Source organism: Quercus lobata, chromosome 2 (assembly GCF_001633185.2).
Source record: "Quercus lobata isolate SW786 chromosome 2, ValleyOak3.0 Primary Assembly, whole genome shotgun sequence".
NCBI lineage: Eukaryota > Viridiplantae > Streptophyta > Magnoliopsida > Fagales > Fagaceae > Quercus > Quercus lobata.
In genome coordinates, this window is record NC_044905.1 from 56,174,926 (window position 1) to 56,188,595 (window position 13,670).

The 13,670-nt window shown below is 32.7% G+C and overlaps 2 protein-coding genes and 1 long non-coding RNA gene across 7 annotated transcripts; 2 read left to right on the top strand and 1 right to left on the bottom strand.

Moving 5' to 3' along the window:
- Positions 1-394: 394 nt before the first annotated feature.
- Positions 395-4,443, top strand: LOC115975918 (protein CHUP1, chloroplastic-like). 4 transcript variants are annotated; one of them, XM_031096975.1, is made up of 5 exons: positions 395-536; positions 1,096-1,357; positions 1,453-1,565; positions 2,362-3,138; positions 3,283-4,443. In XM_031096975.1, exons 2-5 carry the CDS (start codon positions 1,207-1,209, stop codon positions 4,144-4,146), a joined length of 1,905 nt encoding a protein of 634 aa, XP_030952835.1. In that variant the 5' UTR covers positions 395-536; positions 1,096-1,206; the 3' UTR covers positions 4,147-4,443. The 4 variants fall into 4 exon arrangements, with proteins under 4 accessions (XP_030952835.1, XP_030952837.1, XP_030952834.1 ...); XM_031096977.1 differs by having other exon boundaries at positions 1,117-1,357; XM_031096974.1 differs by having other exon boundaries at positions 1,124-1,357.
- Positions 4,444-6,421: 1,978 nt separating this feature from the next.
- Positions 6,422-10,247, bottom strand: LOC115975921. Of its 2 annotated transcripts, none has more exons than XR_004088213.1 (2): positions 9,933-10,247; positions 6,422-6,919 (listed from the first exon to the last, which is right to left on the bottom strand). It is a non-coding gene; the product is annotated as an uncharacterized LOC115975921 (long non-coding RNA). The 2 variants fall into 2 exon arrangements; XR_004088212.1 differs by lacking the exon at positions 9,933-10,247 and adding an exon at positions 8,879-8,965.
- A 2,009-nt stretch (positions 10,248-12,256) lies between these two features.
- On the top strand, positions 12,257-13,259 carry LOC115966822. The gene is made up of 2 exons (XM_031085977.1): positions 12,257-12,601; positions 12,684-13,259. Exons 1-2 carry the CDS (start codon positions 12,257-12,259, stop codon positions 13,257-13,259), a joined length of 921 nt encoding a protein of 306 aa, XP_030941837.1.
- The last annotated feature ends 411 nt before the right edge of the window (positions 13,260-13,670 follow it).

Below are 13,670 nucleotides of genomic sequence, written 5' to 3' on the forward strand. Positions count from 1 at the left end.
TTTTTTTTTTTTTTTTTTTTCTTTCTTCTCTGATGAACGCGTTGCTGTGGATTTCCTGCTGCCCTTGTGGTTTTTTTTTTGTTTTCATTTTAAATGTAAATCGAGTCTCTAAGACTCGATTTTCATGTAGGCGCCACGTGGGAAAAGTGCCACGTGGGAAAAGTGCCACATCAGACAGGAACAACCCATGAAAATCGAGCCTTTAAGAGTCGATTTAGGGGCCCAAAATCGAGTTTCTGAGACTCGAGTTGCTAAAATTATAAATAGTTTGTAAACGGATCCTATTAACTAAATAGTTTGTTTTTAACGGGTATTTACCCATTTTCGCCAGTCTGTGGCCAGTGTTTGTTAATACTATCATGATAATGACCCAAGATTTGTATTCACACCCAACTGTCTTTTTCAATCAAACCTATGAAACAGGCCTAAATAAACAAACAAACTCTCAATAGAAACAGAAACCAAAGACAACATCAAAACGTTACTGTTCTGTTGTTCCACCCTGGTTCAATGCCTTTTGTAACGGTCTCTTTTTGGTAAACTCTCTCTCTCTCTCTCTCTATCTATCTAGAATCAGCATAAACTGAAAAGGGTCTTCCTTATTTTTTGTTTTTATTGGATTAAGTTTTGCTAGTTTGAAATGGGTTTTATATATGTTCTTGTTTCTTGGTATGTATAATCTATTTCTTTTGTCTATTATTAGCATAAGCTAAAATTAGTTCTTAAACTTGATGTATATATTTCTTTCTTATCCTATTTGGGTCTAACCTGTTTTTAATTGTTTTTATTGGATTATTTGGTGTTGATTGGAAATGGATGGTAGAGATGTTGTTGTTACTGGTATGCATAATCTTTTTATTTATCTGTGATTAGCATGAACTGAAATTAGTTGTGTGTAAATTTTATTTTTTGTTTTTATCCTTTTTGGGTCTAACTTGTGATTGGTTTTAAGGAATCTTTCTAATTTTGGTCCTTGAATTTAACATAAACTAGTAAGGTTTTTTACTAAATTTGATATTTCGTATTCATTAATGGTTTAGTAATATGGGTCACATGGATTTTCTTGATTTGGGTATGTGGACTAATCTGACATAGGTCTTATGGTTTTGTTTTGAGCATTTAGATGGATGATGATGAAGAAGAGGACCTGTGATCTCTGTGTTTGTGTGGGGATTCATGAATTTAGCTACAGGTAGAGGTTTTTGAATGATGATGGTGAAAGAGCAGAGGGATATAAAACCTCTTTTATTGAAGTTTGGAGTGGCTTTAGCCATCTCTTTTGCTGGATTTCTCTACTCTCGCCTCAGAACGAAAAGGATCAAACCCTCACCTCCGCCCCCCTCGCCACGCTCTTTGGGTTTGCATTTTTTCCTTATATCAAATCTTTTTATTGTAGATTTATCTGGTCCTAGTTTCAAGTCCATGTTTTGATTATATTGTGCATCTTACTAGATCATGGGAATGAAGTTAATTTAAAAGGTGGAAGAGCTTGGCCTAAAGATGATCTTCTTGGCGTAAAAACAACATCCATTTCCTCCAATACCGTTTCTGTTGCAGCTGAATATGTAAGTTAGTAACTTAGTTGGATCTTAAATCCCATTCAAACAAGAAGAGTGTTTTAATCTTATATGTAATGAATTCAACTTTTTAATAGTGAAAATCATTATATACAGGTGGAGTGAATGTTGATTAATTTTAATTGATTTCTTATGTTTTTAATATTGTTTGATTGGTGGAGAATCTGTTGATAAAGCCGAGTATTTTTTTTTTTTTTTCACAAAATGGACACATTGAATGATTTTTTCAAGTATGTTCTGTGAAATAATTTACCAAATTGAACTCTATTTTCTGTGTTTATGAAACTGGAAAATGAAAGATCTAAACTTGTAGATCTATTTCCTCTCACTTTCTCTTCTATTCTGTGCAATCAAGCATTATAACATTGATGTGTGGATTATTTATGAAGTAATCATAGAGATTGTTGCAAATTGTAATGTGCTTGTTGAGAGATCAAGGAGAAAATAGAAGTGGTAATTTGAAGATTGCTGATGCAGTGACAAACTTAAATATTCCTTGTTTTTATCTCTGTCTCTTGATTTCCCTGCAATGACAGGGATTATTCTTTGATAGATTTGTATTTACTGTAAAATCTATTAGTTATGAGTCAATTCGGGGAATTAAATGACTTCATCTGCTAAATTTGCCAAATTTGCTGTAAATATTGGCTGTTCAAATGACTGGGAATGAGTGGACAACAGTCCCATTGGTAATAGTTTTCAGAGAACCAAACAAATGGATAATTAAAATTATGTTAGATTTTATTTTGCTGAATTAAAATTTAATATGATCTCTATTCATTAGGATGAGACATTCATACCGAAGGTCTGTGTTGACTCCATAGCTGGATTCTCTCCCAGCAGTAAAAGTAGTGGAGATAAAGAAGAGCTCCTCTTGCCAGAGTTTAATGATCTTGTGAATGAACTTGACTTTGCAGCTGCAAAGGCTGGCTTTTCTCCAAAGACTGATGTTGAAACACCCAGGTCAAATATAGATGCTTCAAAAGCCTTTAGAAGTACTGAAAATGATGAATATGAGCAAGAGATCTGGCACCTGAGGAACATGGTCAGAGTGCTTCGGGAGAGGGAGAGAAATCTTGAACTCGAATTGCTTGAGTATTATGGCCTTAAAGAGCAAGAAACTGCTTGCATGGAGCTCCAAAATCGATTGAAGATAAACAATATGGAGGCTAAGCTATTTACTCTCAAGATTAATTCCTTAAAGGCGGATAACCAGAGGCTAGAGGCACAATTGGCTGAACATGGGAAGGTGGTGGCTGACCTTGAGGCTGCAAGAGCAAAGATTAAACTGCTCAAGAAGAAACTTAGGTCTGAAGCTGAACAGAACAAGGAGCAGATCTTAGCCCTTCAACAAAGAGTTTTGAAGTTGCAAGACCATGAATACAAGGATGCTCCAGGTGATCCGAATATTCAATTAAAGTTGCATAGGCTAAAGGATCTGGAGGTTGAGGTTGAAGAGTTAAAAAAGTCTAATTTGAGATTGCAGAAAGAAAATACTGAATTGAGTCGGAGGTTGGAATCTACGCAAGTCCTTGCAAATTCTGTTTTAGAAGATCCAGAGGTATTAGTTCATTTTTAGTAAATCCCTTGTTCTACTTCTTCTCTTCTGCTTCCTCTTTTTTTTTTTTGGGTTAATTAATTAATTTATTTTAAATTATTATTTATAATTATTATTTTACATTTCACTATATGTGTATTCTTGCAGGCGGAAGCACTTAGGGTGGAGAGTGAGCACTTGAGACGCAAAAATGAGGATCTTGAAAAGGAAATTGAGCAACTTGAAACAGATCGATGCTCTGATGCTGAGGAATTAGTCTATCTGAAGTGGATAAATGCTTGCTTACGATATGAGCTTCGAAATTTTCAGCCTCCTGATGGTAAATCAGTGGCAAGGGACCTGAGCAAAACATTAAGCCCCAAATCTGAGGAGAAAGCCAAGCAGTTAATACTTGAATATGCACATTCTGAAGGGATGGGAGAAAAAGGGATCAGCATTATAGATTTTGATTATGACCAATGGTCAACTTCTCAAACTTCTGCTCTTACAGACTCTGGAGAGTTTGATGATTTTTCTGTAGATAATTCATCTGCAACCAAAACCAACAGCTCAAGCAAGCCAAAATATTTCCACAAACTTAGAAGAATACTTCTTCATGGATATTTATCATCAGAAAAGTCTGGATCTTTAGAAGATGCTGATTCCTCAAGAAGTTCAGGTATTTCAACAGGAATGTATGCTGACACTGTGGGGCATAGGAATAAATTCAAAAGTCTTCAGGGTTCATCTAGACTCTCTTTTGATCTCAACAGATTCAAGAGTAAAGAAGAAAACTTCAAGGATATAGATGGTGCCGAAAGAAATAGTGATGTGGGATCCTCTTATTCGTACAAGAGATTTGTTTTGGGTAGGGAGGGTTCTGATTTGGCTCTAAAAAGCACACTTGATCATCACTCAGATGACACCGAGAAGTATGAGTTGATGAAATATGCAGAAGTTTTAAAGGACTCTCTGCCTCAGGGTGGAAAACCCAGTGTTCATAGAAGAGCATCATCCTATAGTTCCTGTTAACAGATTGCCATTTGTATACTTAACCTAAAATATCACCGTTTGACAATAGTAGCTGCACCTTTTCCACACTTTTTCAACTGTTTATACATAGGCAATAAAACATAGTGAAGGAATTTACTACACCATGGGAAGGTACCATATCCTTTTGCTTAGAAACCAGTCAGAAGCTTAATTTTTCCGTTTGAGAATGCAAGTTTGATGACTGACAAGTGTTCATGTAGAAGTTTAGTTCTATGTATGAAAACAAAGTTTTCTACTTTTTGTAGCTGAAATTTGTAGATGAATGGTTAATCTTTTCGTTTTCCTTCTTCTCCTTCTTTTCAACATTTTGTCAGCATTTGCTTAATATTTAATTGAAGTTTTGTCAAAACTCGCTAGTATTTGATTCCTATTGATCTCCTCTCTTCTAGCAAGGGTGCTTCAAGATTGTCAAGCTAATATTATCTTTCAATCTTAAGACATATTTTGTTCATTATCCAAGTTATTTCTCTATCTAAAGACAGACAAACCCATTTGGTCTGACAAATTAAAAGAACAATGACAATGAGTAACTTTGGTTTTCTTGGTTTTACTGTGGTAAGTACACGTGGTGAAATCCATATCTAATAAGTTTCATCCCCATTGTTACTATTGAATTATCATAAAATTAAGCTTCACTTCAAGACCATAGTTCATAGTTCATACAATTTCCAAGTACCGGATTTCTATTCCCCTTTCCACATCAATTCCACTGCTATTGGGGCCTGAGGGTAAGAGATACCAACTCGATCTTGCTACATCAGTAATGGGCTTCATTGATGGTTGGGTCCACACAGTCATTTGTAGGCTCAGTAGGTGAAATTCTACTCCCAATTGCCAAAATGCAACCACAATTTTTTGTTAGAAACTACTTTTGCAGAATAAAGAAAGCATATGAAATAAATGATGTGTTTATGAGGTACTGGTTTATTGTATTTTATCACCACAAAGCATATATTTTTCTTGTTCTTATTATGCATCAGGGATGATATTAAAGCCAATGTTTTCTCTTTGCAACAAATGAACTTTCTCGGTGTAGGTCATATTTATGTTGTGTTGCAGCATGTCTTCATATTCTGACCCAAAATGGCTTTACTTTAAAACCACCTTAGCTTTTTCTATAAATTGGCGCTCACCAAAATCGTCCCACAGTACCACAGGTTACTTTTTCCTAAACTAGGCAACTTTTTTTCTTAACCCGAAAAAAAAAAAAAAAAAAAAAAAAAAAAAAAACTACAAGTGGTGTTGACAAAAAAAAATTCAAAATTGTGACAAATTATTATTCGTAGGTAATTAAGTGACTACAAATAAGAACATGTAAAAATTTATCGATTCAATTGTTATGAAAAGTATTTTCTTTAGTATTACTTTTCTGGTAAAATTTTAAAGTGAAAATGGTAAAACAATGCTAGAGGTCACTGACTCACCGAGTGGTGATGGGGTGAGCAAAGAGCACTCTTGTTTTTATTTTTAACGTTAAACTCTATTAGTAATGATCACTGAAATACGTTTAGGCTCCGTTTGGGAGGAGGGAAGGGAATGGAATGGAATGGAATAAAAGGAATATTTTTAGAATATTATTCCCTCCTCTTGTTTGGGAGTTTTAATGGAGGGAATGGAATGTCCATTCCCTTGTTTGGGAGTTTAGTGGGAGGGAATGGAATGGTTAGGAGGGAATGCTCATTCCTCCCTTTTCCTTCAAAACCTCAAATTTTTGTTCCCCTCAAAATTGGGAGGAATGAGAGGGAATGGATTTAGGTTTAACTAGTCGCTAACCCGTGCGATGCACGGGAAAACTATTGAAAATAAGATTTTAAAAAGAGAATTTTATTAATTTTAGTTTATATCAAATATTTATTTATGGTAGTTTAAAATATTATTTTAAATCTTCATTTCATTTTATTTTAGTTGGAATAACTTATATAATTAATTGAAATGCTTATAAATAAGAGATGACATTAATAATATACTATATATAGTTAGTGATTATTCAAGATATCATTCAAATATGACAATTTTTTGGTTTTAAAAAAAGAACAATATTAATGCATTTAAACACAAAATACTATATTGTTCAATAGATATTACAACTTTAAAACTAAAACATGAGTAGTAATTTTTAATGGATTGGGGTAATAGCACAACTTTTAATAGAAAAAAAAAATATTTGATTTAAAATTTTTTGGAGTATCACTATAGTAAAAATGCCGAAAGGAAGCAAGAAATTCCACTAAAAAATGCTACAAATACATTTGGGTTTTTTTTTTTTTTTTTTCAATGAGCAGGTACATTACTGTTTAGTAGAGTCTTAATACATGGGGGATACTCCTCCATCCAATACATCATTGTCTAGCAAACCCAGCTAGTTCTTTGCTTCAAATGCTATCTTCTCTGTTGGTCCGTTTGTTCAAGGAGCCACAAGAGAAAAATATATTCCTAATAGAAGAACCAACTACCAAGTAGTAACTACCAAGTAGTCTAACATCATTAAGGATGTGGCCAATGCTCAAATTGGTAGGTCCAGCTAACTTGCCTTTGGTTTTGATTTGACCATAATAGCCAACCTCCACTGCAACTAATACAATCAACTGGATTGGTTAAAACAATATATCACATACTGGGAATATAAAAATACAAAACTTGGTATTATGTATATTTAAATATCATTGCAGGCTTCTTGAATTCCACCCATCACAAAAGCCACGGCTTACATCAAATTGGCCTTTGAAATTTTGATCTCCTTCATCCCTGGAACCTGGAAAATCAAATTTCTGGACTAATTGAAAATTTGTAAATATTTCCAACTATCTTCTAACGATGAAATTATTATATCTTTTCAAGAACAAAAAGGAAAACAAAGACCAAACGTACTATGTAGCAAATTTGAAACCTATCACCAAGAAAAAGAATTAAACCTATTGGAAATTCATTAATTGGTACCAATGCAAGTAATTGGTACGCTAAAATATATTGATGAGTAGATAATGGTGACGATGAGAGAATAAAACTTTATAGGAAAAAAATAATATGAATAAATTACTTGTGTATGCTTTGAAGTTACTACCATATCTATCAAAATTTTGAGGAGAAAAATAGAATGAAGTTACTTGTGTATGCTTTTATTATTGATGCAACGATTTCTCTAATGTTAAAATGAAAAAATAATATTCACTCTCACAACAACTCAAAACATTTACTTAATATATTATATCATCCATACCATCTAGCCACCACTTCCATTCCGGGTGATCATCTCTAACCACCCTCTAAAATTTTGTGGTTGCCTATGTTTCCGGCCCAACACAAAATTCTACTCCCCACCTTTAAACAAAACTTCACAACTTCGCAAATAATTCTTGTCACATTTAGAGATCTCAAATCAACAATTTTCATTGTAGAAACCAAAATACACACTCAGTAGTTCCACCACTATAAATTATACAACAAATTGAGCTATAGCAAATATTGGTAACACAAAATCTCATAAAGGATTTAAAAGTATATTCCAAGAGGAAAAAAACAACAAATTTTTAATACAAATAGTTAGAGTCTACCTTTTAATTTGGAGTATGTACATGTTTTCTTAAAGAATATAATCGTGTGAAACTTGAAAGCAAGTTCAAAGAATAGGTGCAACACATAAAAGCCAGTCATTCATTTAAGTTGGAGAAAAAAAATCCATCCTAGTTCAATTGAAAAAGCATAAAAAAAAAATGACAGTCATGTTTTTACATCACACAAAAAATGACATTGAGAAATAAGGCCAACAAATACATCTCACCCTGATTAAATTAACAACACATCATCACATTCCCTACTTATCTTCCTTCTTACCACTCTCCATGTATTATGACTTCTAGAACAACAACAAAAAATCACTTACAAATTTTATCAAACGGCTAGTGTACATGTAAGAAAAAAAAACTTAATGAAAAGAGAGAATTTTAAAAAGAAAAGAGAGTACCATGTTGCAGCAACACCAGCATCTAAGCATTCTATCAAACACATGTTCAGCAATCTCAAACAACTATACTAACCAACCCCAACCTTCAAAAAAAATTCCCACGAAATCCAAAATAGTGGCAGCCCCAACATAACATTCCATAGGCTATCATATAATAAGATCCAGAGATTATAATAATTTATAAAAAGGGAAAACCAATGTAAAGGAAGACGACAGTAACACTACATATCAAACCAAAACAAAGCCAAAATTGAAATCAAATAGAAGAATCCCAGGAAACAAAAATCCAATAAAAATTGCATAACCAAAAAAAGGGAAAAAGAAAATCCAAACCAATGTAAAATGAAGATGAGAAAAACACTATATATCAACTAAAACAAACCCAAAATTAAAACCAAATAGAAGAATCCCAAGAAACCAAAAATCCAATAAAAATTGCACACAAAAAAAACGGAAAAAGAAAATCTAATTACAAAAATTTTGTGATTGTTCTTTGCCATAGATTTGACAACAAAGTAAGAAGAAGAAAACGTGGAAATCTGCAAAGAAAAAAAAAAAAAAACTTAAATCCAGAGCAACCCGCAACCCACAACCACAAACCAACAAAAATTCCATGAAAACAAAAACAAAAAAACTTAAATCCAGAGCAACCCACAACCACAAACTAACAAAATTCCATGAACAATTGAAGTGGATAGAAAGAGAGCAATATATAGAAATAAAGGAGAGTAAAAAACATGTTTTAATTACCTCAAAATAAAACATGATGGGCTAGATTGAGCGATGATGGAGAGGCAAAGAGAAATCGATGTAGTGGCGGTGATCCATGGCGGCAGCGGCGGCAGGAGGATGAGTTTTGGCATATATTAGAAACAGAGAGGTTTTGGGGTTTAGACGTGAAGGCTGAAGAGGGAGTTGTAACTTGGATTAGGGTTTATATTTGATAATCTATATATATATTTATATATATATATATATATATATATATATATATATATATACGTTAAGAAGAATTTAAAAAAAAAAAAAAAAACGTTAAGAAGAATTTAAAAAAAAAAAAAAAAAGAAGAAGAGGTGACGTGAAAGGATTAGGGTTATAATTTGATAATCTATATATTATATAATATATAATAAATAATATATATAATATATATATATATATATATAACACGTTAAAAAAAAAAAAAAAAAAAAAAAAAAAAAAAAAAAAAAAAGAGAAAAGGTGACGTGGAAAATTATGGAGCTAGCAGAGGCTTCGATTTTTATATATATATATATATATATATATATAGATGAAATTTTTGTTAAAATCCCTAAAATACCCCTCCAATATCAACCCTTTTTTTCTCATTTAGCCGTAAAAAAATATAGCTATCATTCTATTGTCCGTTCTCTGTATAGTGAAGTTGTTGCCGTTGCCGTTGGTCTTGCTTTTTCTTTTGTCTGCTACAATTTTCGATTATTGCTCAATCCAAGTATGTGTATCTTTTTCTTTTTCTTTACGGTTGTTTGCTAGGCTTTTTTTTTTTTTTTTTTTAAATTTTTTTGAACTGTTTGCTATGATAGTGATATATAGTGTTTTTGTTTGATCAGCCTCCCTCTGTCTCCCTGTATTGTATTCGGATATGAATGGTTTGTAAATAGTTAGTTGTTTTATAATATATATCCCTTTTAACCAAAAAAAAAAAATATATATATATATACATATAATGCTTTTGTACACTTAAAAACCAAAACAAACTAGCATTTTATACACCTAAAAATCTTGAAAGTGAAAAGAAACAAAAATTGCTGTTAGAGTTACCTGTACAGCTAAGATTTGAACTTGTATTTAGAAATTTGAAAGTGAGAACTGCTAAAAAAACTGCTGTAGAACTACTGTAAATTTGAAAGTGAGAACTGCCGGAGGACTCGCCCAATTTTCTTTTTACTCTGTTTCTGCTCTGCTTCCTCTGTTATTTATGATCTCTGCTTCCTCACGATCTCTGCTTCCTCTGTTATTTATGAAGCAAGTGGTGTGTTGAACTTCCAGTTTTAACTATCCAATGCTACTATATCTCCAAGGCTTCACACGTGTATGGTTAATAGGAAATATCTACAAAAGCTAGTGTTCAAGGTTAGACAACAGACAAGTGTGCGGTTAAGAAAAAAACAAGAATAAAAAAAAAAATTTAATGAGAAAAAAGTAAAATGTAAAGTATTTTAATTAATATAATAGTAGGTGAGAATATCAACACAGTGTCGTAGAGTATCATAAAGTATTTTAATTAATATAATAGTAGGTAGGTGAGAATATCATTGCCATGGTTATTTTACTATTATTCTCTTACAATTGACTTGCTAAAATGCTAGGCATTGGGACCAATTTATATTATATGAGAAAGAAATTAAAGGATTATCATATTTATGTTATATTTTATATATTTATTTATGAATGTTGAGATACAATACTAAATAATAAAGATGTAAATGTATTTATGCATGTGTGTATATCTGCTTACAATGTGCCCATAATTTTCTAAGTTGGACTAATAACATAGCTATTTTTTTACTTAGATGGATTTGAATGATGAGGTACTTAAGACCATAATTTTTTCGGACTTTATGCGGAAACTAGCATTAGTTCATGCTGCATGCCGTTATTTGTGCTACATTATCCATCAAGGGCAACGACTAAAAAGAAAACGTGTTCCCCACATCCCTACACAATCAACCATAGAAAGACAAAAAGTTCGTGATGAACTAATGTCTCGACTTAGGAATAGTAAAAAATGCTATGATGTAATACGCATGGGTCCACAAGCTTTTCAAGGTTTGTGTGACATTTTGCAGAGAGATGGTGATCTTCAAGACACACAGCGTGCCACGGTTGAAGAGCAAGTTGGCAAGTTTCTTCACATGTTAGCACATAATCAGACAACTCGTACAATGTCCTTCTTTTTTTGTCGTTCCAGTGAGACCATTAGTCGCCATTTCCATAACGTGCCAAGATCAATAATTATGTTAGAGGATCAATTCCTTCAACAACCTGATGGAACCCAAGTGCCACTTGAAATACTACAAAGTAGTAGGTTCAACCCATATTTTAAGGTAAATATATCATGCATATAATTTATATTTGATAGTAGTTTAATACAAATATATTTTAAGGTAAATGTTTTGAGAGATAATGTTAAATCTCAGGATTGTATTGGGGCACTTGATGGAACACATGTTCGTGTCAAAGTGTCTAATGAGGATGCACCAAGATATCGGGGTAGTAAGGGTTACACAACACAAAATGTCTTGGCAGCATGCTCATTTGATTTAAAATTCACATACGTGTTACCAGGTTGGGAAGGAACTGCGTCAGATTCAAGAATAATAAAGAGTGCTTTAACTAGAAACGATAATTTGAAAATCCCACAAGGTAAATTTAATTCAAATACGTATTAGGGTGTATTCTTTATAATTAAAAAATTTGTAGTATATAATTAATGGTTGTTATTGTTTATTAGGTAAATATTATCTTGTTGATGCGGGATACATGAATAGAAGTCGTTTGATTGCACCTTATAGGGGAGTGCGTTATCATTTAAAGGAGTACTCTGTTCGTCCCCCTGAAAATGCTAAAGAATTGTTTAATTTGCGACATGCGTCATTACGCACTGCTATTGAAAGAGCATTTGGTGTACTTAAAAAGAGATTTCCTATCATAGCAAGTACTACAGAGCCTAATTATTGTGTTGACACTCAAAATGAAATCATTTTAGCATGTTGCATACTTCATAATTATTTAATGGGTGTCGATCCTCATGAAAGTCTTATTGCTGAAGTTAATGAAGATGTTTTGCATTCTCATCGTGAACGTGTGGCCCCTACTCCAAGAGAAGATGATGAGGATGCTAGGCAAGGAGATATTATTAGAGATTCTATAGCATCAGCTATGTGGCAAAACTATGTCCAAATGTGATAGCTTTTGGGTTTATTGTTGTCATGTCGTTTAAGACTATGTTATATTTCAATTACTTAGACCTAAATGTTATGCAAATTTCTCTTTTCATTTTGATATTGCTCTCTATATTTTGATAATTAATATTAATATTTACACAATATTTTATATTTGTTTTTTGTCCTATTAATTATAGCATGGGTAAGATATCAAAGAAGAATGGTGGAGATCCAAGCAAAGAAGTACAATGGAGTAGTGTTATGGATGATGCTTTAGTGGATGCTTTTTTACATCAGGTGATCATAGGTGGTAGAGTTAATGGAACTTTTACCTCTAAGGCATATGATGACATAGTGAAAGAATTGGTTGAAAAATTTAACATGGAGATTAACAAGGATAAGGTGAAAAATCGACAAAAGACACTGAAGAAGAATTTTCATGAATGCTATGACATATTTAAAGATGGATTGAGTGGTTTTGAATGGAATGATTCTTTAAATATGTGGACAGCTGAACCAGAAGTTTGGGAGCCACTCATAGCGGTAAATTACCATTTTTTGTGAGTTTAATTTTGTGTTACATAATTATATCTGTTGTTTAACCATTTGTCTTGGTTTGTAACAGTCTAAACCTGTAGCCAAAAAGTGGATGACAACACCTATACCCAACTACTCTAAAATGGCACAACTTTGGGCCAAAGATAGAGCAAAAGATGATCATGCTGAAACTGCAAAGGAGAAACGTGCTAGGTATGCTGCATCGACCACTATTGATGAGATTGATAATTTGATATCTCAAAATGAAGCTTCTTTGGAAAACTTTGAAGTGGAAGATGATCAGAGGTCACTAGAAATTAATGTTGCACGTTCTCGAGTATCATCACAAGATGCAATGTCTTCTAAAAGCAAGAAAAGACGACTGGCAGAAGATGATGAACTCGGGAATGTAATTTCTCAGTCATTTGATAATGTATCAAAAGCAATTGATAGGGCGACTGAGGTTATGGCAAAGTGTTTTTCAAAGTCATATGGAGCAGAAGTTCACGCAGCTTTGGGCGTACTGGACTTAGATCCAATATCAAAGACTGAGGCTTACATATTTTTGATGGAAAATCCAACATATAAGGAGATGTTCTTTGGTTGCCCAGATCATGAGCGCAAATGTGTCTTACTGACACTGATGTCTAGGCCTAAAAATTAAAAAAATGTGGGATTTTTTGGCGAACCTTAGTTTTGGAATAGATAATGTTATTTTATTTTGTTTTGGCAAGACTCATTACCGGAATTTTTTTTTAAAAAGATATTTGTTTGCATTGTTAGACAATATTTATTTTGTTGAGAATAAATATGTGATGCATGAATTGCTTTACACATAGAAATATACATAACTTGTTTTTTAGCAATTATAAGTTTTCATTGATTATTTTTTATGTTCTTTAAAATGAGGGGTATAATAGTAATGTTATTATAAAATGATTCTATTCCATTCCTTCTAATGTTACTTCCAAACGCTGTTACTTACTTTTCATTCCATTCCATTCCTTTATTTTATAACATCCAAACAAGATTTTTAAATTTCATTCCATTCCATTCCATTCCATTCATTTCCCTA